The 24,359-nt window shown below is 38.8% G+C and overlaps 2 protein-coding genes across 6 annotated transcripts in view; one reads left to right on the plus strand and one right to left on the minus strand.

The window, feature by feature from the left end:
- KANSL1L (KAT8 regulatory NSL complex subunit 1 like) overlaps nt 1–6,139 on the plus strand; it is a 107,859-nt gene extending 101,720 nt beyond the window's left edge. For all 3 annotated transcript variants that reach the window (XM_053673143.1, XM_037165926.2, XM_053673159.1), the window contains 5 exons: nt 525–649; nt 1,931–1,985; nt 3,460–3,572; nt 4,939–5,092; nt 5,912–6,139. In XM_053673143.1, coding sequence (XP_053529118.1) covers nt 525–649; nt 1,931–1,985; nt 3,460–3,572; nt 4,939–5,092; nt 5,912–6,139 — 675 coding nt within the window. The remainder of the gene's footprint in view (nt 1–524; nt 650–1,930; nt 1,986–3,459; nt 3,573–4,938; nt 5,093–5,911) is intronic.
- A 1,984-nt stretch (nt 6,140–8,123) lies between these two features.
- Nucleotides 8,124–23,062, minus strand: RPE (ribulose-5-phosphate-3-epimerase). 3 transcript variants are annotated; one of them, XM_037165923.2, is made up of 6 exons: nt 22,872–23,062; nt 16,999–17,078; nt 12,287–12,426; nt 11,783–11,917; nt 10,969–11,055; nt 8,124–9,361 (listed from the first exon to the last, which is right to left on the minus strand). In XM_037165923.2, exons 1-6 carry the CDS (start codon nt 22,991–22,993, stop codon nt 9,239–9,241), a joined length of 687 nt encoding a protein of 228 aa, XP_037021818.1. In that variant the 5' UTR covers nt 22,994–23,062; the 3' UTR covers nt 8,124–9,238. The 3 variants fall into 3 exon arrangements, with proteins under 3 accessions (XP_037021818.1, XP_037021819.1, XP_037021820.1); XM_037165924.2 differs by having other exon boundaries at nt 22,883–22,971; XM_037165925.2 differs by lacking the exon at nt 16,999–17,078 and having other exon boundaries at nt 22,883–22,965.
- Nucleotides 23,063–24,359: the final 1,297 nt, after the last annotated feature.

Consider the following 24,359-nt stretch of genomic DNA (forward strand, 5'->3'; position numbering starts at 1 on the left):
ATTTTCTTTATCATTTGATCAGAGTAGAGGTAAAAAGTTGGGAAGGTTTAGAAAAAAGTGTGACACCCAGGGCCCAGGAACACATAAATGAAGACTGTAATAATGATCTTTACTAAATAACTTACCAAGTAAAGTCTTTCCCAGTAAAAAGTTACAAGTAAAGTCTTTCCCAATAAAAAGTGAGTTTGTTAAATGATCTTTGCCTTATGGTAATCTTTTATAATGAAGAGTTTTGCATTTTAAGGCATTCCTACTTTTTATGGTCTTAAAAAGTTTGTATGTGAGCACATACAAATGTATGCTGCATGCCTGCCCCGCCCCCGCCCCTCAAAAGACATTGTCTGGTTTACAAAATACGAGTATGCTTCCTTACTTTCCTCAACACTTTGTGGTCATATTTTTAATAGTATTTTTATAAAACATAAAAGTTATACCGCCAGATCATCTTATACAGCTTGTGAGTACAGTCACAGGCCACCAAACAGTGCTGTGTAACCACGATAGCCCTGTTTTGCTTGCTGCAGAGCACTGCACGACGGAGGCTGCGGAGTGAGAGTTCTTACGACATAGATAATATTGTGATTCCCATGTCACTAGTGGCCCCAGCTAAGTTAGAGAAACTCCAATATAAGGAAATACTTACTCCAAGGTATGTATACTCACATCTTGTTTTCTTTCTTGCTTCCTTTTCTTGAATAAACTTACATTTTCAGAGTGAAGTTAAAATATTAATTAATAAAAGGAAGCTGCTCCTCTTCCCCTTCCTCCCACTTGTATAACTATGGAGGGGAAATGGAGACAGCTTTACATTACTTATGCTGAAAAAAGTGCTATACAGTATCCCAACTTTACTTCCCAGTTTTTGTGAAGAATTGGGAATTCCTGAGACTTACTTACTTTAGCAGTCTTCTTTTTTCTTCATTCACTATGTAGTTATCTGTTATGTATATGGCTCTAAAAGGTATTTTAGGAATGTAAATAATTATACTTTAATTAATAACTGCTCTTTAAAATGAAGGTTTACACAAGGTTACAAAATGAATTTAAAGCAAGCGACTCTTTTCGCATGGGGTATTTACACTCTAAGACAGTAACACCTATGACAACAAAAATAAGATTTTGATGTAGATACTGCCAAGTAAGCAATAAACACAGTAAACACAAAGGTGAATGGAAAAGTCTGTGAACACAGCCTATAGGAGGGAGAAGGTAAGAGTACTGACACAGGGAGACCACAACAAAGGCATATGAACATGTAGGTAAGGCTCTGTGTAGGGCAATAAAGGGAGTTCAGGCTAGAAAAGCTAGAACCAGACTGGAGGTCCTTGAATGTCATACACAGATCTATTTCCTATTGGCAGTGAAATCTGTCAATTTTTTTCACCAATGATAAAAGCAGTTTCTTAAGACTAGGCATCTGGCCCCAGGAAGCAGAGATAGAAGAGGCTGGAGTGGGGAGAGGTGGGGAGAAAATACAGGCAACTGTAACTGAACAACAATAAAAAAAAGAAGAGTTTGGAAATAGGTGTGAGCTGGGTGACAATTCCAGCAATTCCTGTTGCTGTCTATCCCAGCTGATTTCTAATTCTGTTTAGTAACTACCTTGAAGTTTAAGAACTCCTAGTACTCTAGGAGGTATTATGAGAATTACTACAGAGAATGTTGATATATTCCACATAAGGAATAACATTTATTATTTGTGGTTATGATGTTCTGCAGCAACAGTAATTGAATTTATGTGACAGGCCAGAGTTAGTTGAGATGGCTGTTTAATCTTGAGAAAGTTTGTGATCTGGTTATTAAATTCGTACAGGATGAATGAACTTATTAAATTCAAGCCAGAATGGTTTGCTGTGTGTGTGTGTGTTTCTAAGCCAGTTTATTAGTTGCTGACCTAGAACTGTTTGAAACTGGCTTGTATCTTCAACAGCTGGAGGATGGCTGTTCTTCAGCCTTTGGATGAATACGATGTATGTGAAGAAGAGGTAAGTTGCCTTTTATTATGGGATAAAGGCACTTTATAAAGTCTGCTGAATTTGATACTTGTGAAAATATAAGCCCTTTAATGTACTTTTTTTTCTTTTTACTTATGAAAACAAAGTTCATTAAGGATATTTTGATTAGAAAAAAAAGGTTTTGTGCAAATTCGACTACAAAGATAATAATGTATAAAAAAATAAAGGAACCAGCCCTGGCTGGTGTGACTCAGTGGATTGAGTGCCAGCCTGAGAACCAAAGGGTCACTCCTTCGATTCCCAGTCAGGGCACATGCCTGGGTTGCAGGCCAGGTCCCCAGTAGAGGATGTGCAAGAAGCAACCACACGTTGATGTTTTTCTCCCTTTCCCTCTCTCTAAAAGTAAAATCTTTTAAAAATTTTTTAAAAAATATAATAAAGGAAATAAAAATATACTATTTGCTTATATGAGTTGTTAAAGTATTAAATTTATGTGAATCTCTACATTCACTCCCATATTAAGTCATATTTTCCTCCATGACCAGATTTAGTCTTAATATTCAAGCACACTGTATTTAAAATCCTGGGAACAATTTGATTGGAATTTGGAAATTTTTGAACTTTAGAAAAATAATGCAGCACATGTATCATGGAATACATGTAAGGAGTCTAGGACAGTTCTCATAATCAGGTATTAATGTTTCTATAATGAAAAATTTATAAGGACATAGAACAGCCTCACACCATTTCAGATCAGGCTATGTCATCAAATGAACTCATGAAAATTGGTTTGGTTTTTGTTTTTTGTTTTTTTTCATATTTTTGGGTTTTTTTTTTTCATATTTTTGGAATTGCAAGAAAGGGACTGGGGACCTGTATGGGTAAAACATTAAGAAAGAACATACTATTTAACCAAACACATACCAAAGTGCTATAGAAGCTGTACATTATGTAAAAGACGTTTTGTTTCTGTAACAGTCTTTCTGTGCCCTCTGACCATGTTTTTCAACTACCAAAATTTACTTTTTAATGTCCCTCCCTCCTACCATCCACTTTCCTAGTTCAGTGTGATCCCAGTCAGGAAACCCAAATTCTTAAAACATTGTAACCAAAGTCTGAGAACTCCAGGTAGGTCGTTTGTTAAATTAATTCTAATTTAACTCAGACAATCTTTACTTTTCTTTGATATTAACTTGTTTCTAGAACAGTGCACTTCACAATGAGCAATCAATACAACTATTGAATAAATATAGCATTAGAATATTGCATATAAAATGAAAGCACTGTGAACCTATTCGTAATCTAGTTAAGTGTTCAAATATGATCCACTAGTTAAAAAAAGTTTTAAAAGTTCTCTATTTGAAGCTTGTCTCATAACACTTGTTCTCTTGATTTAGACTGCATTTGAGAGTTTTCCTATTGCTCTCTTGATGAGGAATTGATACCTGGTTTCACATTTCAAAGTATTTCTGATAAAAGCAAAGCTTTTTATTTCTAATTCCAGAAAGAAGATCTTTCTGATGAAGTATTTTCCCTAAGGCACAAAAAATATGAAGCAAGAGAGCAAGCCAGATGGTCACTGTGGGAGCAAAGCAAGTGGCACCGAAGAAACAGCAGGCAGGTGTTGTACATTGAAAACCCAAAAGCACAAAATCCACAAGGAACCAACAAAAATTCTATGTGACTATGGAGAGATCACTAAAAAGGAATAAAAAAGATCCTTTATAACATCAGCTATTTGCACTAGAAGGAAAACACTGCACATAGTGAGCTGACACTCAGAACACATTTGGGCTAATACACAGTGATGAAATCAGTTTGTTTATCCTACTGCACTCATCTCTCAGGCTCACTGTCGGCCCCAGGAATAGATTTAACTGAGAAAATAAGTGATAATTCTCCCTAGATAAAGGAGGTCACTTCAGTGCATTGTAATGGTGGGCCTAACACTAGGGATTACAATTTGGGTAATCTGCTTTAACATAAGCACATCAAAAATGTTTCTCTTAAGAAATTGTAAAACAAAAACAAAAAAACTGTTTAGTCTAGAAAAACAAATAGTCTACAATACTGTACATTGATCATGACTTTGAGGGAAGAGGGAATAAACCCTAAAAACATCATTAGTAATGACGTATGGTGGTACCTTGGTACGGGTCGCTAACTGGTTCTGGAACTCCGAGGAGTGCCGGACTGGTCACCGGCTCCCATGAGACTGACACATCAGCCTCTGTTTTATCGCGACAGAGGCGTGCCAAGTCGCCTGCAAGCACCGAGTGCTGAAACATTTTTTCTTGTCAAAATGTGATTGAGTATAGGATATGACAAATTCTGAAGCAGATGAGTACCCAGGTGTGACTGTATTTGAGAAAAATCCCTGGTATTTTATATTTACATTTGACTATTTTTTAATATAGCCAAAACTCAAAATCATATTGAGTCTGGTAGTCAGTCACTGTGGTGTGGGGGCATCTCCCATGTAATTAGTATTGTTATAACACATTTCTCTGCGTCCCAGATTTTCTGTAGATCCTTATTCTAAGAGTTATACAAATATATATGGTGTTCAATTCTCATCTTTCTCCACATTCCAGAGATATAACTTTCCAGAAGTACAGAGGAAAATGTGAATTGAGTCATTCATGAATGACATTATAATAATCATAGGAAACTCAGAAAAACAGTAAGGGTCAAGCAAATGTCATTTCTTGTTTTCTTTTGGGGGGAAAAAAGGCAAACCAAAGCAAAATGAAAACCAGTATTATAATAGTTCAGCAAAAGACTTCATAAAATATAATTTAAGTCTTTGAGATATGACAATAACAACATCAGGAAGATCAGCAGATGCATTTTTAAACACATTTGTGGCAGAAGTGTTTAAGAAATACCTACCTAGTTAAACTGGCTTAATGACACCTTGGGTTGTTCATAAAATATTAAGACCTCAAGAAATAATTAAACATTTTCTTGATTTTCTTGCTAGAGCTTACAGTAAACATGTTGAAGGACAGGACTTCTGTCTGAAAGAATACCCTAGTGAATTGAATGGCGGTCAGTACTGTGTTATCGAAAGTCCTCAGAGCCAGGATCTGCAAACACATGGCTCACCTTCAGTAAATGAAAATCAAGAAATCAAGGTAAGTCTAATCATGACTAGTTAAACCTTTTAATTGCCTTTTATCCTTTTTAAACTGATTTGTAAAAATGGCTTGTTACAAATTAAGGAGTCATCATTACATAACAAATTCAGTACGACAAATCAGAGGATCTGTACTCCCAACGTTCCAGTTCCATCACTATACTTATCTTTTTATGGAACATGTCAATACCCACCTACCCATTTATGTTAGGAAATTGGGATGCTATCGAAGTTTCATCACAAAACAAATCTGAGTAGAGAACAGCACCTGGCACACAGTGAATGCTAGCTGTCCACTGTCCCTACCTCCCCATTCATATAGATCCATAGAGCTGCAAGGGGACTGTCCTCTAACACTGCATCAGTAAGTTCTTGCACTTTTATTCATACATAAGTAGGTGTTGGAAAAGAGCCATTATCTAGAATGGAGACAGTGTAGAAAGTTGAGAGAAAGGACAAGTCATTAAGTACCTGTAATTATGGGATGCAAATGGAGACAGTGAAGTGCAGAAGTGGATCAAGACTAAAGGGGCCTTCCCAAAGCGTGCCTAGGCTGACAATGAAGACCAGCACCCTATGGCAATATTTCCTCCTCATGGGACAGGCAAAGTGGACAAATAATTCTGGAAGGTCCCCACACAATACTCAGTAGGTTCCGTTTTTGAGTTGCTAGATACGTAAATTCAAATGAAAATTTGCACATTTACGTGCTTAAGAACAAAACAATAGTTATTATGAAATTGACATTTACAGATTACTTGATACACCGATTTAAACAAAACAAATTAACTGAAACTTAACATGTTTTTTCTTTTAGTCTTTGTGGTGGGAACGACGGGCTTTTCCACTGAATGATGAAGACATAGAAACCTTACTATGCCAAGATGGAAAAGACCAGATTGAAAGATCAAGCTCAGCTTTCAATGGTGAAGTCTTCTGTACCAGTGCACCAGAGAACGGCCAACACCCCCAAAAGCAGGCAGACGGAATGGAAGAGGACAAGACCTTTTCTGTAGGACTTACTCAGGTTAAAAAAAATAGGTGACACAAAACAGGTTAAGCAAACGATGTAACTGAATGGAAAACAGGAGAGGAAAATAAGCCCTGTTCTCCATCTCTGACCCCCTGCGGTCACAATTCCAGAGTACGAGCATGTACTGCACGTAGTAATCTTTTATGCTATTTATACAACGGGCACGTACGTCTTTCCTTCTTGAACCACAGGGGTAACTAGCTTTTCATTTACAGGCAAGTGCTAGTCATTTGTGTTTATGATGCAAATCAAAAGCACCAAAAGTTAACTGCTACAATTTGATGTCAAATCACATTACTGGGTAAATAATTTTTAAAAGATTTTACACCCACATATACATACATATAAACACATACACCCCTGTGCATCAAATGACAGCTTTTCTTTTTCCTACACAAATTGCATTAGAATATACAAATGTGTGTATAGAGTACACATATACACACGCACGTATGCACTAACAGATACCACTCAAAAATGCATGTATGAAGGACCCCATGAAATAAGAGCTGCACTATAGATTAAGCAGCACAGGTTTCTGAGAGTAATGGACACCTAGAAGTCTTGGCTATGAGGAGGGATTTTTAAAAAACGTGAATGACCAATAGAAGCTATTCATGGAAATTTCTACACCACATAACACAATATTCCTTTATTTGAAATCACTGATATCTGTTGGACTACACACAGGTCATTTTCTATGCACTCCTAACAGAATAAGACAAGGAAAGTGAAGTTAAACATTGGTGTTTAAAAACTATCGCCAATCACCTTTCTTAAAACTTGAGTTTAATCTACTTTATTTATGTACCTCATGAAAAGAAGACACTAACTTAAAATAAGCAACACACAGGAAAGTTCTGTCAGTATAAAAATATTACTATTTTTCTAGTTAATTGGTCATTCTTTACCATGGCTTACTCTATTCAAATAAGCATCTATTCTTACTTGTATTTTAGAGTGAGAATCAAACCTTTTCAAAGGATAATGCTTCAATACTGGATACTGGAGGGTACATTATGGAAAATTCCCTTTGAAGCTATTACATCATTTTCTTTTTCTGTGTAAAAGTTGAGGACAATTTATATGAATCGTTCCTTCTCACGTAAAACACGTTTTTCCGATTTGTAGCACCCAAATAGTGGACAGTCCTGGCCACCTGGCCTAGACGTGGGGGAGCTGACACTGTTTCGTTAGGGATTAGAAATCAGGCTAATCCCTTTACAGAAAAAAATTCAAACTCGATACTGACAAGTTTTTGCTTGTAGTTTTACTGTACATTTATTTTTTAAAGAAAGAAAACAAATGCCAGACAAACCCAAGTTGTCTGGGCAAGTAAATCTTTCTGTCATGTCTGATATTATAATCTATGTAAGTTTTTTAATTAAAGTTATTTCTATATGCCTTGTGTTGTCTGATTTGATTAAACACCATCTAGTTATGGCACAAAACTTTCTCAAACCAAAATAAACAACATTAAGAAACATTTTTACTTTGTAAAGTCAGAAAAACCAAGCAAACTCTATTCCATACACGTTGATCTTATTTTTCAAATCTTTTTTCTTAAAACTCACACTAGCCTAGATAAGTTTAATGACACTGGTCCTGTTATTTCTTGCCATATGTATTACACAGCAAGAGTATTGTGGCTCACACATATCTGTTCTCAAAGAATAATTTGGAACACAATTATAAATACTTAGTTTACAGATTGACTCTGTACCTTTCCATCTCTGAGCCTACCTGGTCTTTCTTGGATTAATAAAATATATATCCTTGGGGTCAAAATCCATAGTTCCAGGATATCCTCAGCCATCTGGTTCTGCTACAGGGTCAAGTTACACTGGAAATAAGACAATGGTAAGCAAAGTGAAGTTAAAAAAAGGAGCTTCCTTTGCCTAGTCCACCTCCCAAGGCCTCCACCTGTGCAGAGTATAAACTGGAAACCCCACTGGATCCTCTCCATGTTAGCAGCCCGTTGCTGAGCTTTAGTATCTTCATTTTTTAAAACACAGACAAAAATACCTGTCTGCCCACTCATAGGAGTGATTTATAGATTTAATGAGATTATATCAAAGTACTTTATAACTGACAAAACATAAACTTTATAATGATAGGTACTCAATTCTATGCTACAATTCTAGGAAGAGTAGCGGAAGCTTTACATGTATAATAGTATCTCTTTTAATACTCAACACAACCCCGCACAGTTATTATAATTATTACAGTCAAGGTATAAATCAGTTAATAGAAGCTCAAAGAGGTTGGCTGATTTGATTTGCTTAGGTCAAACAGCTGGAAAGCAGAACAGTCAATCCAATTTTACTTCTTTTTTTATTTTTATTTTTTAATTTTACTTCTAAATAGAAGCTTTCCTTTCTGCTTGGAGCTAGCACATTACTTCATATCCTTAAAAACTGGGGGTGTGGTTGAGGACGAGGTGGTGGTAGGGAAATCACTGAGCAACCTGCCCCTGCAGCAAAGCTAACAGAACACCCTGGTAAACATCTATGCTTATATTTTAGAACAGATCACCTTAAAATCCCTGGACTTTATACATTGTTTATGTATATAAAATCTAAGGTGCCAAGTAAATAATAGATGTTTTAAAACCAAGAATACAGTATGCCATCCCAGCCAGATTCAAACTTAGACTTTTTTCCTTAGTTCTATTCTACTCATTATCACACATACACACAAATCAAAAATGACACAGAACAGAAAACACAAGGTCTTAATTTGCTTTTGGAAAACAGTTGAGAAACAACAGGAAATTAAATGGAGAAAAACATTTTTTCATAGTAGCTAATATGCCTTCCCTAGAAGACATATTTTTTATAACCTTAATACAGCCAACACATTTTTACTCTTTATAAAAATCAAGTCTCCCAGTCAAAACGGTATTTCACCACTAATCTTTAAATTTCATCACTAAAGCAATACACAACAATTTATAACCTCTTGGAATATTCTGCACAATAGATGCTAGTCACTGGAATGAATAGTTGCTCAAAAGCAGCACTGCCTAAATTGTGATAGGATTTGGTAGTCAGTATTCTTGTTCTCCAATAAAAGGATCTCACGGGCACAGACACTGGACTCCTTGCTCTTTCATCGATCAAGAGAACGTTTCTGAGCAGCTTCTGAGCAAACATTTCTTAACAGGTTGATCACAGATCTGGGGTCTTCACTCCTCATAATGGCACTGCCAGACACAATCATGTTAGCTCCTGCCTGGAAGAAGTAAACACTTAGGTTATGCCTCAAAGAAAGGAGCAGAAAAACCTACAACAGAATTCCTGGACTAGAGTTTCCACCCTTGCATCTGTCAGTCAGCACTTAAATTGTACAAACGCCCCTTTGAGGTAAATGAATTTAAGCAATCTGGTTCAATGAAGAAAAGTTAAAATGCTTAACAAATGAGGATGCAAAATTGTTTCTGAATGTGTCTAAGAAACCACTGCCTTTTTTTATAATGACCTCTAAATAAGCTATAGTGCATCTTTGCTAATATTTAGATAAGAATTGAAAACCTTAATCCTTAACTCTATTAAGATTTTCCAAATATAACAATATCCCCATAGCTAGTACTAAAAACTGTTTTAATTTAGAATTATATAACAAACTGGTAGATAGTCTGAAAGGACAATGTTGCTAAAATGTAAAACTATCCATAAAACATGGCAACATTAAATAATTTCTCATTTTGATGCCAGAAAGAATGGAATGACTTTTTACTTAGGCTTCGTTACATTCTGGAACGGTTCTGAGGTGGTTTAAAGAACTTCAAGATGTTTTTAAATGTAAAAACAGAAATAGAAGCAAATAATACGAGTCCAAATTTAGTTCTCTGCTTCCTAGGGTTTGACTCAAAGAGGGAAGAACCCAATACATTATGTGATTCACTGCCAGAAGAAAGAGGGACTATTTGGAGAACCACTAAAGCTGAGAAAGTTTTTCTAGTGAAATGCTGTCAGCTCTATGATACAGTGTACTCTACACCTCTACAACATTCCTCATAAAAGTGAAAAAAACCACAACAAACATAGCTTTATAAGGTTACAATTTAACACATTCCTTAATGTAAACAGGAGTAGGAGAATGGCAAAGCAGTTTAGTAAAAAGAATTCCATGAGGTGGTCAAGGGATTTACCCTCACTAATCCTTTGGCCAGCTCTTCTTCCATAAATATTCCTTACAGTCAAGCTTTTCACAAATATCAAACAGAAAAGTGTAGCATCTATACCAAAGCGGGAAGTGCAGACTAGACCATGTTGCTTAGCAAGAACAGGCTACGTGAACTTCACCCACCAGCAGTGCTACAGGCAGGGCTGGCACCCCTGTAATGAGGCTCAGGATACTCACTGGGCTTGGCTAACTACTAGGGAAAACTCATCTCAGCTCTACACAGCGTTAGGAAGTATCCAGAGATCAGATCTAAAACTTCGACAAAAATGGCTCTAGGAAGCTCTTACAAGGGACAGACTGGTTAACTGACACACAGCTGTTCCACAGACGAACAATTTTTTTCCCTTTGCAGAAAGGTATGTTTTCTTTCCCTAGTTAAAAAAAGACTCATTCTAAGGCCCTGAACTTAATGATCTTCTGAAGGCAGGCACTCAGTCCATTCTTTTTCAGAAAAGAACTTTCTGATATAATCGAACTTACTATTTAATAATTATGTGATTTTAGAATATTCATTTACTGCTTTTTTATTTTCCTAGTTCTACGTTTGAACAAAAAGTACTTTTCCAAGAAAGAAAGGCAGTTTAGGAAATGTAGAGGAAACCTCTTTGGCGCACAAGACGATGGAAAAGGCCACGGCTGCGGAGCGGTCTCACCTCTGCACATTTCTGGATAGTGTCAGGGCCTACTCCACCATCGACCTCTATGTCCAAAGACGGGAACTGGGTCCTCAACCAGTGCACCTAGATACACACGAGGAAGTAAGTGACTCCTAAAGTGGATATGAGGGTGATGGGGACACAACAAAATAAAAAAATATCAAACAGCAAGCACAAGCCACTAAAACAGGACTCCAAATGTCTCACACAATAACTTTACATCACACAAATTATAACGGGGAAAACTTCCTTTTTAATACACTGAACCAAATTACGTTTCCTAAATGCAAGCTTTGTTCTGTTTGACAAACAGCATCATATTCGTCATGGTTTTACAGAGAATATACATCTTGGAAAAAAGACAAAACCCTGACTAGTCAATGAAAACCCCCAAAGCTTGAAAGGCTATAGAGATCATAGTTTCAAAAGAGAAGAGGGGAAGGGGGGAGGAAGTTGGGGGAGGAAGTTTGAGGAGGAAAGGGGAAGGGTTAGAGGGACAAGTATAAAGGACACATGGACAGTAACAAGGGAGGTGGGGAGGGCTGGGGAAGGTGGGCTGGGATGGGAGTAAAGGACAGAAAACTGTACTTGAACAACAATTAAAATAAAATTAAAAAAAAGAAAATGACACGATTAAGATGTAATATATTTTCTGATTCCCACACCTAAACCTCTTCCCATTCATCGTACTATATTACAGTAATCCCCACCTTCAGAACAGGGCATACCTAAATGTACAAGGGATTCAATATGTTTACTGAATAAGCACACATAATAGAAGCCTCACCCCAGGTTCAAATAATTCTTTTACCTTTGGCATCATATCTTCCATGAATTTCTGCCCTCCAAACCCAGGTTCCACCGTCATAACCAAGGCCATATCTATCTGATTAGCCCATGGTGCCAAATACTCAACTGTTGTCCCTGGTTTGATAGCAAGGCCAACCTGTGACAGAGACAAATTTGCTACATCACATTGACAAGTACTTGCACATTATGTTATTGTGACATATCAAGCCCATTAGAAATACCTATTCTTAAAAAATAGAATACACAAAGGGAAAGCGTAGATTGTTCAGACTATATAATTATTTCTTAAAAACTCAACAAGGAGATTAAATATCAATGTCTCTAAAAACCAGTAGAAGTATTATACATTATTGCATTTACACAAAAAACAGGTTATACTTAAAACTGGCTTCCCAATGAAGAACATCTGCCCAAGTCTGGTCTTTCTATCTATCATTTCCTGCCTTCATTCCCAACTCTTGAGTGTGAGTAATATAACACATTGCTGTCACCGCTGACCTCTCACCTTCATCCCATTCTCCCGAATGTCTTTAATCAAAGCCCCTGGGTTCTCAGTAGCCTCGAGATGAAACGTATACTGATTAGCTCCCGCTACAGCCATTGGTTTTACCCACTGTTCCGGTCTCGACACCATCATGTGCATGTCTAGAAAGAAAAGACACATCTCCTCAATGTTACTGAAAGGAAAATGCCTGGCTCTTATTATTGAAACCAACCTGTAGTTTTTCCCATTTCATATATAAACTCTTCTGACATCACAATAATTGTTAGTTACAATTCTGTATAACTAGCCTCCTTTTATCCTGAAGATAAGGTTCTGGTTAAATTCATTCAAAACAAACAAACAAACAAACAAACAAAAAAACATGTTTCTATAATAAGCATATACCTAGGTCCAGAAAATGCCACTCTAAAAAACTTTTTAAAAAGTCGTATTATCTATGAAGGCTTGCTTCCTCACTTATAAAATAAGAAAGCTGCCCTAGCTGGTGTGGCTCAGTGGATTGAGCACTGGCCTGGAAAACGAAGGGTCACTGGTTCGATTCCTGGTCAGGGCACATGCCTGGGTTGTGGGCTGGGTCCCCTGTGGTGGGGCAGGTAGGAGGCAACAACACATTGATGTTTCTCTCCCTCTCTTTCTCCCTCTCTTCCCCTTTCTAAAGATAAAATAAATAAAATCAAGTAAAATAAGAAAGCTAAATTAAGTGATTCTCTTCAGCAATATTTTATTGAGCACTTACTGCATCATTAACTATTTTAAGGCCCCAGGCATAGAGAAAAAAAACAAACAAACAGCAAACAAAAATCCCTGCTGTCATGCACCTACACTCTCAGTGGGGGAGATACATCATTTAAAAAAAAGGAAATACAATACACTCACTAGGATGGTAGCTAACAAAGCCCATGAGGCCGAGGGGCGGAGCAACGGGGAGAGCAGAGGAGGGCAGAGAGGCAAGGGGAGAGGTGACAGTGCAGAGCTCTGCAAGCCATCGGATTTTATTCTGAATGACAGAAAAAACCACTGCGGGATTCTCAGCGAGGAAGTGACAAGATCTGACCTAGAAGGCCATGGCAATAACCCAGGTGAGAAAGGACAATGGCAGCAACTGAGAATGGTGGGAACTGGGGAGATTCTGGGCATGGTCTAAAAGCAGAGCCAGCAGAAGTTGCTGTGGATTAGATGTGGACAGTGAAGGGAGGGGCAGAAGGGTGCAAGGACTGGGTCGGAGTGACCAGCACAGAACTGCCATGATGACAGGCAGAAAGCTGCGGAAGAAGGCCCAACCTTGAGGGGGAAGGACATGTTCACAGAAGCAGCCTGACACGCATCCTAGTCTAAAAGCCTGAGTCACATACAAATATTATGTTAGGCAAAATGGGCATGGCCTTCTTCAAGATCTTGACTTGAGATGGAGAGGTCAGATTAAAAAAGGCTAAATCAAGAAGTAACTGTTGTGAAGAAGGAAACAGCAAATACTCCTGTGTGGGACAGAGGCCTGTAAGAAAACTTGAGTTTTTTATTTTGCTTGAGGAAGCACATTTCTGACATAGCTCAACTATATTAAAGAAAAAAAATTCTAGTATTCCAGAACTCAAATAAGATTATGAAAGGCACTAAGGATTTCAAAAAAATGTCTGGAAAAGAATATACCACTTGACTGATAACATCAAGATTTAAAGTTTACATTTCTAAACAACAGTACCAAAAAAACAATCCACACACTTTAACAGACAAAACATTGTTTTTAAAAGACAGAGATTCTTTGGCGTTTCTTATTTCTCTCTATTATGAACAAGGAAAATTCAATCTGGTTTAAAATATCTAGTTTACTCATTCCTTGAGTTACCAGACTGCCTGTCATTCGATTTTTCAGCCTGCAGTAACCACTAGCAATGCTTAGTGGGGAAACTCCAGTGTTCAGGGCGTCAGCGATTCTGTCAACTTGCCTGTGATTAACATAGCATGATGAGCAGTTATCAAATATTCTATTATCAGGCTCCCTTCACAGCCTTAAAAATTACTGACGACCCCCAAAAAGCACTGTTGATATGGGGCAGATTTATCTATAGTTGGTGTACTAGAAATTCAAATTAAGAAACTGTTCAAGTCTACTTATCAATTCATTTAAAAATAAGCAATAACAAATCTAATATGTAAAATAATGCCACTTACATTAACATATTTGTAAATCTCTACTGTCTACCTTAACTGAAGATGTCTGTGTTCTCACACCTGCTCTGCATTCAGTCTGTTACAATGTACAGTTTTACATGAAGAGAAGGAAGAACAGTACAGAAACAAGGGAGTACATTAATATTCTTTTCAGACAAGTAGATATTCATCTCTACACCAAAACTCAGCAAGTGGTACTCTACAAAACGTTACCTGCAATGTGCAATCTGTAAACCCTACCAGTAAACTTTTCCTACTCTGTTACACTAAAATCTGTCGGTCTGCCTCACACTGAATGGATCTTTCAAGTACTGGTTCACTGAATTACACAAATCTTCCATGTAAGATACATTTCCTTATATACTATCAAAAAAAATCACATTTAGTATATCACTACAGATCTTATCAGAAAAGCTCACAGCAGCAGGTACACATGCTTATCAAAATTCTAATATTCACTTGTAAGCTATAACTTTATCAGGGGGCAACAAAAACTAAGAAGATATTTTCCTTAAAAGTGACAGGCTAACAATTTTTAAAATGTCAGCAAAATACCCAAGTCTGATAATAGCTGCTCTTTCAAGTGAAAATGTTGATCTTAAAACAACAACAAAAAACCCAGGTAGTTCAGCTCACAACTCAAAAAATGGCCCAGTGGTCTCCATGAGAAAGCCAGCATACTCTGTATGTAGGAGAGGTGCCTTAGATGTACTTCCCACTTGGTCACCCAAAATATTAAAAAGACATACATTCAAGGATCAAGATTTACTAAAATTAATCATTTGCACTACCTCATCATGGACACTTACTATGAACACATCATGATGAAGAATGTTAGTGACTACTTGTATAGTTCAATACCACTGGGTTAAGGCACCAGTGAACTCATTCACCATTGCTTCTGCATCCTCTGTACAAATATGGCAAATCATGTTATAATGTAAAAATAGTTCTGACCTGATAGACCATCTGGAAGGGATTCCCATGGGTTATCAGACCCAACTTGAAGACCACTGACTTGGATAATAGCAAAACAGACTTTCCCCTATCATTTTAATTCTTAGATAGCTATTCCTCCTCAGTACTGAGATTAAACAGTTAAGAACTCTAGCAGTCATACATACAACTTGTGATTTAGTTCCTAAAATATATTCATGTTTCAATTAACCAACAAATAAGATCCAAAAATTAAAAATAAAAAAGGTCATAAACCCAAATATTAAAGCACACAGAGTCCATTCATCTTTATTTTAGACCCAATTCTAAAATGATAAATCATTAAGCTTAACAAGTAACAAACTAAAACAGGAAGAAAGAGCAGATTCTGTGTGATGGCGGCAGCAGGGCTGGCAGGAGGCACTGATGGTAAGGGACACGCACAGCAGTGAGAAGCAACACTAGGAGCCCAAGTAAAAGGGAGAGAAAAGGGAAAAAAAATTTGGCTTAAATCCACACAGAGCCAGAAGCAGAGGACATTGTGGCCATTGTAGGCAAACAATGCTCCTTATTTCATCTACCTTTGATAGTCATAACAACAAATTTATAGTGGAAAATTCATTTTCCAAAATGTAATAAAAAATAAGTTTAGATTATCAGAGGATTACATTCCATTATTTGGAAATTTCAAAATGATGAACATGTTGCTGGAACATTGTGTCCCTCATGTCATACACATTACGCAATAATGTACATTTTTTTGGTACACTCAAAGTGGATGGATGAGGCTCTGTCCGACAACCCTTTCTACGGTGATGGCAATGTTCCACGGTGGCCCTACACAGCACAGCAGGCACTAGCCACATGGGGCTGAGAACTTGTAGTATGGTTAAGCCACCAAGAAACTCATGCACAAGAGATTTGCTAAGTAAGCCACTGCTAACTAAGTTTAAAAGGGCGGCAACAATGTGTGGACTGAATTCATGTTCTACGAGAAGTAACTTCTAGGTTACTGTGTGATCCTAAATATCTTAGTGCACATCCTACAGCACTGAAGTGGGAACCCATGTGCAGAAAACTCCAATTTGTAGGAGATCACTGGCTTCCTTTCTAGACAACAAATCAATCAGTTCATAAACTCATTTAAAATTACAGTGAGCCCTAATCTTGTGTCTATGCTTAGCTCTGAAAACCACAATAAACAAAGTGAATGAAATCCCTGCATTCAAGGAGTGTGCAGTCTGACAAAAATAACTTCAAATTAAAGGGAGCTCTAAGAAAACTATCCAGAAGCTGATATAAATAGATAAGGGTTACTTTAAGATAGGGTGCTTAGAGCAGCCTCTCTGAGGAAATGAGAAATGATCTGAGGCCAAAAGATAAAGCAGAGCCAGCCAAGTGAATAGTTTTCCAGGCAAAGAAATTAGCAAAAGTGCCAAGGCCCTGAGACAGGAAAGGGTTTGGCTTATTACAGGCAGCCAATGAAGCCCCAGCACAGAGCGAGAGGGAAAAGGGGTTCTAGATGAAATGGAAAGTTGATAAAACCAGCCATCTTTTCCTTTAGTGGAGCAACACATCCAGCTTCAGATGGTGTAACACCCACTTACCAAAGAAAGGGTCCTGGCCTAGCTGCTTTCGGAGGCTTTCTACCACAGGGTGACCAAAGGTGATGTTGGGAACAAAATGCCTACAAGACAAACAAAATCTTACTCTGAAAATATTTTCAATTCAGTTTCTGTATTTTGCTCAATATGCACTCTGATGGTGGTAGAGGGGAATGTTTATGACTGCATTATTTTTCAATTTAATACTTAACATCATCAGTATTAAATAGCACCAAAAATATCTGGATAATTTTGGCTTTACAACGCAGTAATCTCCTTGATATTTAAACAAATCATGATAATGCTACGTGAGTCAACTCTGCTATTCATAATCTCTGACAGGTAGAAAGAGAAAGATGACAAAATCAAAACTCCAGAAGTTATATGACTTGCCCAAGTCATATACTAGTTAGGAAATTCCGGACTCTAATACGGGTCTTTCATACTCTAGTTTGTCAAGGGCTACCTGAGGCGACTTCTAATCCACCTGTGCCACAGGGCACTCAGTGAGTTTATTTAGACATTTTTAAAGGTCATCAACAAGGAAACTTCAGGTGTGTACTAAAACCCACCGTTCACTGAGGGTTTACGCCACGCCAGGTACTGTACCTCACTCTTCATTTCCTCCTCCCAACAGCCTCGCGAAGTGGATGTGTTGCTATATGGGCAAATAACTTAAGTCAGCCAGTTAACTACTTGTGGGGGCAGGATTCAAACTAAGTCTCCCAGGTTTCAGACCTGTATTACTTAAACATGGTGCTACCCCAGTTAGTCCTTGTGTTCCGTTAAGTACCACCTTGCGTGCTTCAGAATACTGTATTTTATTTAAAATGTGAGAGTTCCTGCTTAGCCCAGAAAACCTGACAATCTCATTGGTAGGAGGTGCCTAAAAACTCACCAGAATTCATGATCTACTGTTATTAGAAATTCAATATCTACTGTTATTATCTACTAATTACAGTTGTTCGGAAGGCATCACAGCCAGCCAAGAACCATAATTCCCAACACCCTTTACATCCAGTTGGCTGCACCACGTGACTAGTCTTCACCAGTGGACTGTTTAAGTGAGGTAGGTCGCTGCAGTGACCAGAGGGTTAAATAGTATTCCATTTTTGTGTTCACTTTACCCTTCTGCCAATAAAGAAGCCCCTAAGGAACAGCAGAGCCACAGAATGGAAGGAATCTATGTCCCTGAATTTCCGCATCAAAGGACATTCACACTGAATTGTTACATGAATGAGAAATACATTTCATGTTAAGCCACTGAAAAATGGGCTTTATTTGTTAAAAGTAATAGGTATTACTCCATGTGAGGATTGCAAGAAAAGCTAAACAATAACAAGCAGACAAACAAGAGATAAAACAACTCCAGAGGCACGCAGTATAACAGCACTTTACAAGAAGGGTGACATCACAAGATTTACAGAACAAATGGAATTGTAAAGGTGGGGAAAGAAATGAAGCAAAGGCTGAAATAAGCAAGTTGTGTCCAAAGGTTTAAGATGGTGCTGACCAGCGGGGCTTCTATGAAAGGCAGGAAGCAGACTATGCCTCAGCAAGGGAATCAAATGCCAGGCTCAGTGCATGGACGTCATCCTGCTGCAAATATGAAGTGAGAAGCAAAAAAAAAAAAAAGATGCACATAACGAAGTAGGAAGGTAGACTTGCCAGTAAATTGGAAGAAGGGAGGCAAGAGGTGTTGGCCTGTGGCAAGGAATAATAACAATGCAAAGGAGGACAGGTAGACATGATAGGATTTGTTCACTGATAAGATGGGGGGTAGGCACTGAAAACAGAAAATAAATCATGGTTAAGATTTTAAGCTTAGATGAGAGGCAGAAAGAGTGTTAATAAAAAAGTTAAAATTTATATGGGTCAGGCACCATTCTAAACACTTTCCACATTAACTCATTAAAATCCTGCAACTCTATGAGATAAGTACTACCTTATCTGTATTTACCCAAGCAAGACAGTGCTGGAGGCAGGCAGGAAATGCAGGCAACCTGGCTCCAAAGTCCAAGTTCTTTATTAGTCTCACCTGCCCCTCCACTGACAGACTAATAACAGAAAACTAAAGTCCAGGTGAGGAGAGACTTAATCGGGAGATGTAAAGAATTCAGGATGCATCTGAGAGGGACTGGTAAGGTGGATGGATGGGCACAGACACTTTCACTTACGGCACCTTGATCCTTGGAGATTGGGGTTTTAGTATTTAAGAAATCATTCTACCATTTGCCTAAGAGCAACGGCTGCTAGGGTTATAAATAACAGGCTTATGTTTACTTATAACTTGGAAGTGAGGGTCAGAGAAGCAGGCAGTGAGGCTTAATTAACATTATACAACTCTGGAACTGAAAGATTTGTATTTCACTCACTGTTCTTTTAATTTGCTGCGTGGCCTTGTTTTACTGCACTTCACTAGTGTTCCTCCTTTTTTTTTTAAACAAACCGAAAGCAAGACCCCTACAGCAGTGGAAAAGGGACCACTCATTTCGTTGCGATCCTCACTTAATTACAGTGGTCTGGAATAGAAGCCACAATATCTCCAAGGTATGCCGGTACTTTTGTTGTCTCAAACTTAAATTTCATTTATCATGAGAACGAGCATAACCACATCTTGGGAAAATATGAGAATTAAAACAAATATGCTGCTACTTCACTGGGAGACAGAGACAGAGGGTATAAAACTACTGACTCCCTCCCAAAGTATATGATGAATAGCATCACTTGAAGGTCAATTCAATGCACTCCATTCACCAAGTACACTGGGAAAACATACATTCACCAATGCCCTAAGCAACAAAAGGCTCGGACCTAAGACATAACAAAAAAAGGTTATACACCCCAGCATGAAGTCAGGTGACCCCCCAATTTGCTTGACAACAATACCCATGGAACACCTGCAACAAAAGGATTTACAGGCTCTACTTCAAGCCTGCGGACGGCAAAGAGGACCTGGGAATCTGAATTCTTAAGTACACAGGGAGCACTTATCAGATCAGCTTGGAAAACACTACATTTCACTCTAATGAAAAAAAATTTCATCAGGGAAGTCTGCTTCATTGTTACATTACTTCTTTTTTCTAGGAGGGTATTTTTGGGAGTCTGCAAAAAATCAAATGCGATAAAAAAAAGTCTTTTCCCCCAAAGGACTTACTGAAATTACACTTCAATTATTATAATACACAGACACAATTACTTTCTCTCTCATCATGTTCCATCAACCCTAAACTTTGTTTATAATTGTCATGCAATGTATTTCAGACAGATCAAACCTTTACCAAATCTCCCAAAAAGGCAAAGTTATTTTGGGAGATTTGGGAGATTGCCATTCAGTTATTTATTTAACTGAAATAAATAAAATGTTGCAAAATTGTTATCAGAAAGCAATTCCTGTGAGCCAGGAATCACAAACTCACAGGCTTACAAGGATTGGCAGGTAACATGGAGGAGCAAAATGGAGATGGGGACAGGGGACCAATGAAGAACATCTGGCCTGGCTAATGGTGGTGGTCATTCACCTCTAGCCTGCTGGGGCTTTGTGAGACTGTGGAAACCTCCCAGTACTGGCAAACCTTCGGGTGTTTTTCCAAAGCCAAAAATCTAGTACTAATGTGAAATCTCTCCAATTTTAAATTCTGGTACTTAATTTAGAAATTGCTTATTTGCTCTGTTTCCACACTTAGAACCAACATATTTCCAGTTCCTATCTGGTCAGGACGCATTTATGTGCTTTCTAATATTCTTTTAGAAAATTTTCTTTCCACACTGGTGCCCCACCCTCAAAGGTGTTTCCAGAACTTGTTTCTGACTTTCAAGATGAAGACATTCGGTTTTACTCAGAAGAGAAATGGAGTGGGGGACCAGAAAACAAAAGCACTAAGTGTAAGTGTAAGTATAAGTTGCACTTACTAAACTAGGTGTAAGTTGGAGATTTTTAAAGGAAACCAGCCAAGAGAAGCTTGGAATCAGTACCCAGAAAGGAGAGAGGGTAACATGCGGTTGGCCACAGTGGGAGTCCACACCCCCACTTTCACACCCCGGCCTAGGAGGTATTGCATACAGCTCAGCCTGGCTTCACCTCCTCTCATGGGACATTCAGGGTTTTTAACCTTTTCCCTTTTAAGACACAGCTGTGTCTTAGCCATTCTCTGTAAGCCCAGTACCCACAGAGGACATTTAATTTCTGAGACAACATAGCTGTTGCAAGCTTCCAGTCCCAGCACTGAAACCACCGACAGGTGACAATCTATTTGCATCTGATTCCCCACGGTCAAATGCGGATGCCAGTAACAGGCCAATCTCCTCAGATTGTATGAGTTCATTCATAAAAAGCATCAGAACAGAAACAGTTGAGAGCTACTACTATCCTTAACATTTCTGAATTTTTGGTGAACTGAAAATTATTTTCTCAGTTCACTCAGTTACCCAAACAAGACTTAACCGAAAACCACGCTGCTTTCTGTATCAAACAGATCACACCCACATACATGGAGCCTGTTCTACCCTGAAATGCCCAGGTGTCTGGCACAAAGCTGAGCTAGCCGTCTCTGAGGTACGCACCCCATTCAACAATATAACCTGTGAACGTTCAGGGCATTCCAGCAAGGTGGTCAAGAAAGTATGTAAGTAGAACCACACACGACAGCAAACTAAAAATCAAGCTTTTGTGAGAGATAATATTTACTGACCTTCTACTCTTTGCCTAGAATTCTTAGAGCATTCTAAGGTCAAGATTTTGCCATTATCACACTATACCTCTGAGCACACAGGTAAGGTGGACAAGGTAACTGCGTGGAATGCAAAAGAGAAACAACAACTGAACCAGACAGAACGAGGGAAGATAAAACTCATAAAAGGAATAACATTAAAAAGAGAAATAACCGATTGTTTTGTAACTAACGCAACTTGCAAATTTGCAGAAAGGCACACAGAGAGTTTACCCATTTAAAATAAACTTATTCTCCTACCCCAACCCAAGGTAATGGCTGTTACGATTTTAAGACGAGTTGTCAGCGGGGCTCAGAAAACTATTTGGCAAACCCAAGTTGCAACTCTGCCACAAGGTTGAGTAACCAGGGGCGATTCTTACTGCTTTCTCTAGGTTTCCTCATTCTGTAATCAAATTAAGAAACTGGCATTACCCTGGTTCTAAACAATACTGATTATGTGCTACAACTACAGTACTTAAAAATTACTTCAAAAAAACTGACCTCCCTGAAGAGCAGGGTGCCTGAAGGGAAAATGGACAACAAAATCAAAATTCTAACAATGACACAACTAACAACTAGAGAGAATTCACTCTATGCCAGGCACTATGAACTGGACACGTACAACCTCATTTCACCTTTCAAAGACGTTTTAAGTGGTATATTCTACTATTACTCGCATGTTTCACATAACGAAACTGAAGTTCAACGAGGTTAAATGGCTCGTTCCAGGTCATCCCAGCAGGTGGCAGAACTCGGGCGATCTCACTCCAGGTGCCCAGGCGGTCTCCTCAAGCTTTGCCACCAATAACCTATATGAGCTTGGGCAAGTCATGCCTATCCCCCTGGGCCTCAGTTTCTCCGTCTGAAAACCAGAGGCCTGCCCTACAGATGTCATGTCGCTCCCGGGTGCTAAGCGCTCGGGGACCACACGTTATGCGGGGAGAGGGGAAGAGGTTGAGGTCTCCGACGCAGTCGCGGTCCGGGATGCCGCCTCGGCTTCACTCCAGGAAGGGCCTCCAGGACTTCCAGCCGGTCTTATTGTCATTACCGGGTTCCGAGTGGGGCGCTCCGCGACTCAGGGACGCCCTGCACCGACAGGCGCTCAAAATAGGGGCACCCATCCCGCCCCGCGCAGCAACCCCGACCCGAGCCCCGCGGAGTTACCCGTCCATTACATCCAGGTGCAGATAATCGGCCCCAGAGTCCAGCATTCGGAGGCACTCGGCCCCTAAGTTGGCCAGGTCGCTGTTGAGGATGGATGGGCCAATCTTGCAGCCAGACGCCATGGTCTCGGTTCCCAAGAGCAAGTTACCTCACGGGTCCCGGGCAGGACGAACGCGTCTCCCTGATTGGCTGCTCAGTTTTGACACCACCTCTTGCCTTAGAGTCTTCCGGACTCCGCAGGAAGCAGCTGCCCAGGGAGACGGAAGTCCCGCCTTTCCATAGGGGGAGGGGCGACTAGCTTGAAAGTATTGGGCTGGGGCCTCACCTAAAAAGGTCTCTTCCTCTGACCTTCATTTTTGAAAAAGTACTTAGCCTCTCAGAACTCAAGGGGTTTATCTTAATGTTTTTCCACTTTACATACATACAGTTTATTTTACTCCTTGCCCTTGGTTCACAATTTTGTTTCTCTACCACTCGTGCCCTTTTCCTGTCCAGCACCTGTTAACCTTAAGAAACAAACTGAAGACCATTCCTCATATTTCTCTCCTTGAACTCATCTTAAGACCTGAAAGAGGCTGTTTGAGGGCCGAATTGTAGCTCTGCCAGATACTTAGCTGGGTAAGGTTAAAACCAAATTAATTATAGATTGTAATAAGGAAGAAAAAGCATGAATTGGAATTGGCCAAAAAGTCCACTTAGTTTTTTTCCATGGAAGACACATTTCTCATTTTCATCAATAAATTTACTGATGTGAATATTTTTATTATGTCAGCTATCTCCCCTGTGGTATAACATTGATCATTCTCAATTAATGTCTCAGTTTGATCATTATCAACTTCAACTGGTCTACCCAACCTTGGAGTGTGGCGTCATCCAGTGATAAATCTCCAGCAAAAAACTTCACAAACCAGTCTTGACACCTTCAATCAGACACAGCACCTTCTCCATTGCTGCACAAATCTTTCTTTGCATTTCAGTTGTGCTTTTTTTTATCTTGTTTGAAATAACAAAGCATAATGTGCTGAAAATGTTGTGTACTTTCTTACATCTTTGATATTGACTACACAAAAATTCACCAATTTTGATGAGTTCTTTTTTAAATGCACACTGATATGACAGCTGTCAATACAATCTAACAAAATTGTTTCAAATGAAGTTAAAGACAAATAAGCTCTACTAGGAGATCTTACAGAAAAAAGCAAACTTCCTTATCAATAATATTTGAGCAAAAGAAGCTGTAGCCTGGGAGACACAGATTCAGTTACCAATGTGGGTAACAATCTGAACTGTTCTACTGAGACAAAGGGAAAGCTACCTTTTACAAGGAAAGCTCCTTTCCAAGTTCTCAATTAGGTTTGTTTTATATAAATGGGGTATGGAAAGCCATACACTTCTGATTGGTCTGAAGAAGGCAGTGCTAATTGGTCAGCACTGTGAATTCTGATTGGTTGTTATGGGGCAGCTCTAATCTGCCTAGACTTGTCCACT

This window comes from Artibeus jamaicensis, unplaced genomic scaffold, assembly GCF_021234435.1.
Source record: "Artibeus jamaicensis isolate MK-2021 breed Jamaican fruit bat unplaced genomic scaffold, CSHL_Jam_final contig_1015, whole genome shotgun sequence".
Lineage (NCBI taxonomy): Eukaryota > Metazoa > Chordata > Mammalia > Chiroptera > Phyllostomidae > Artibeus > Artibeus jamaicensis.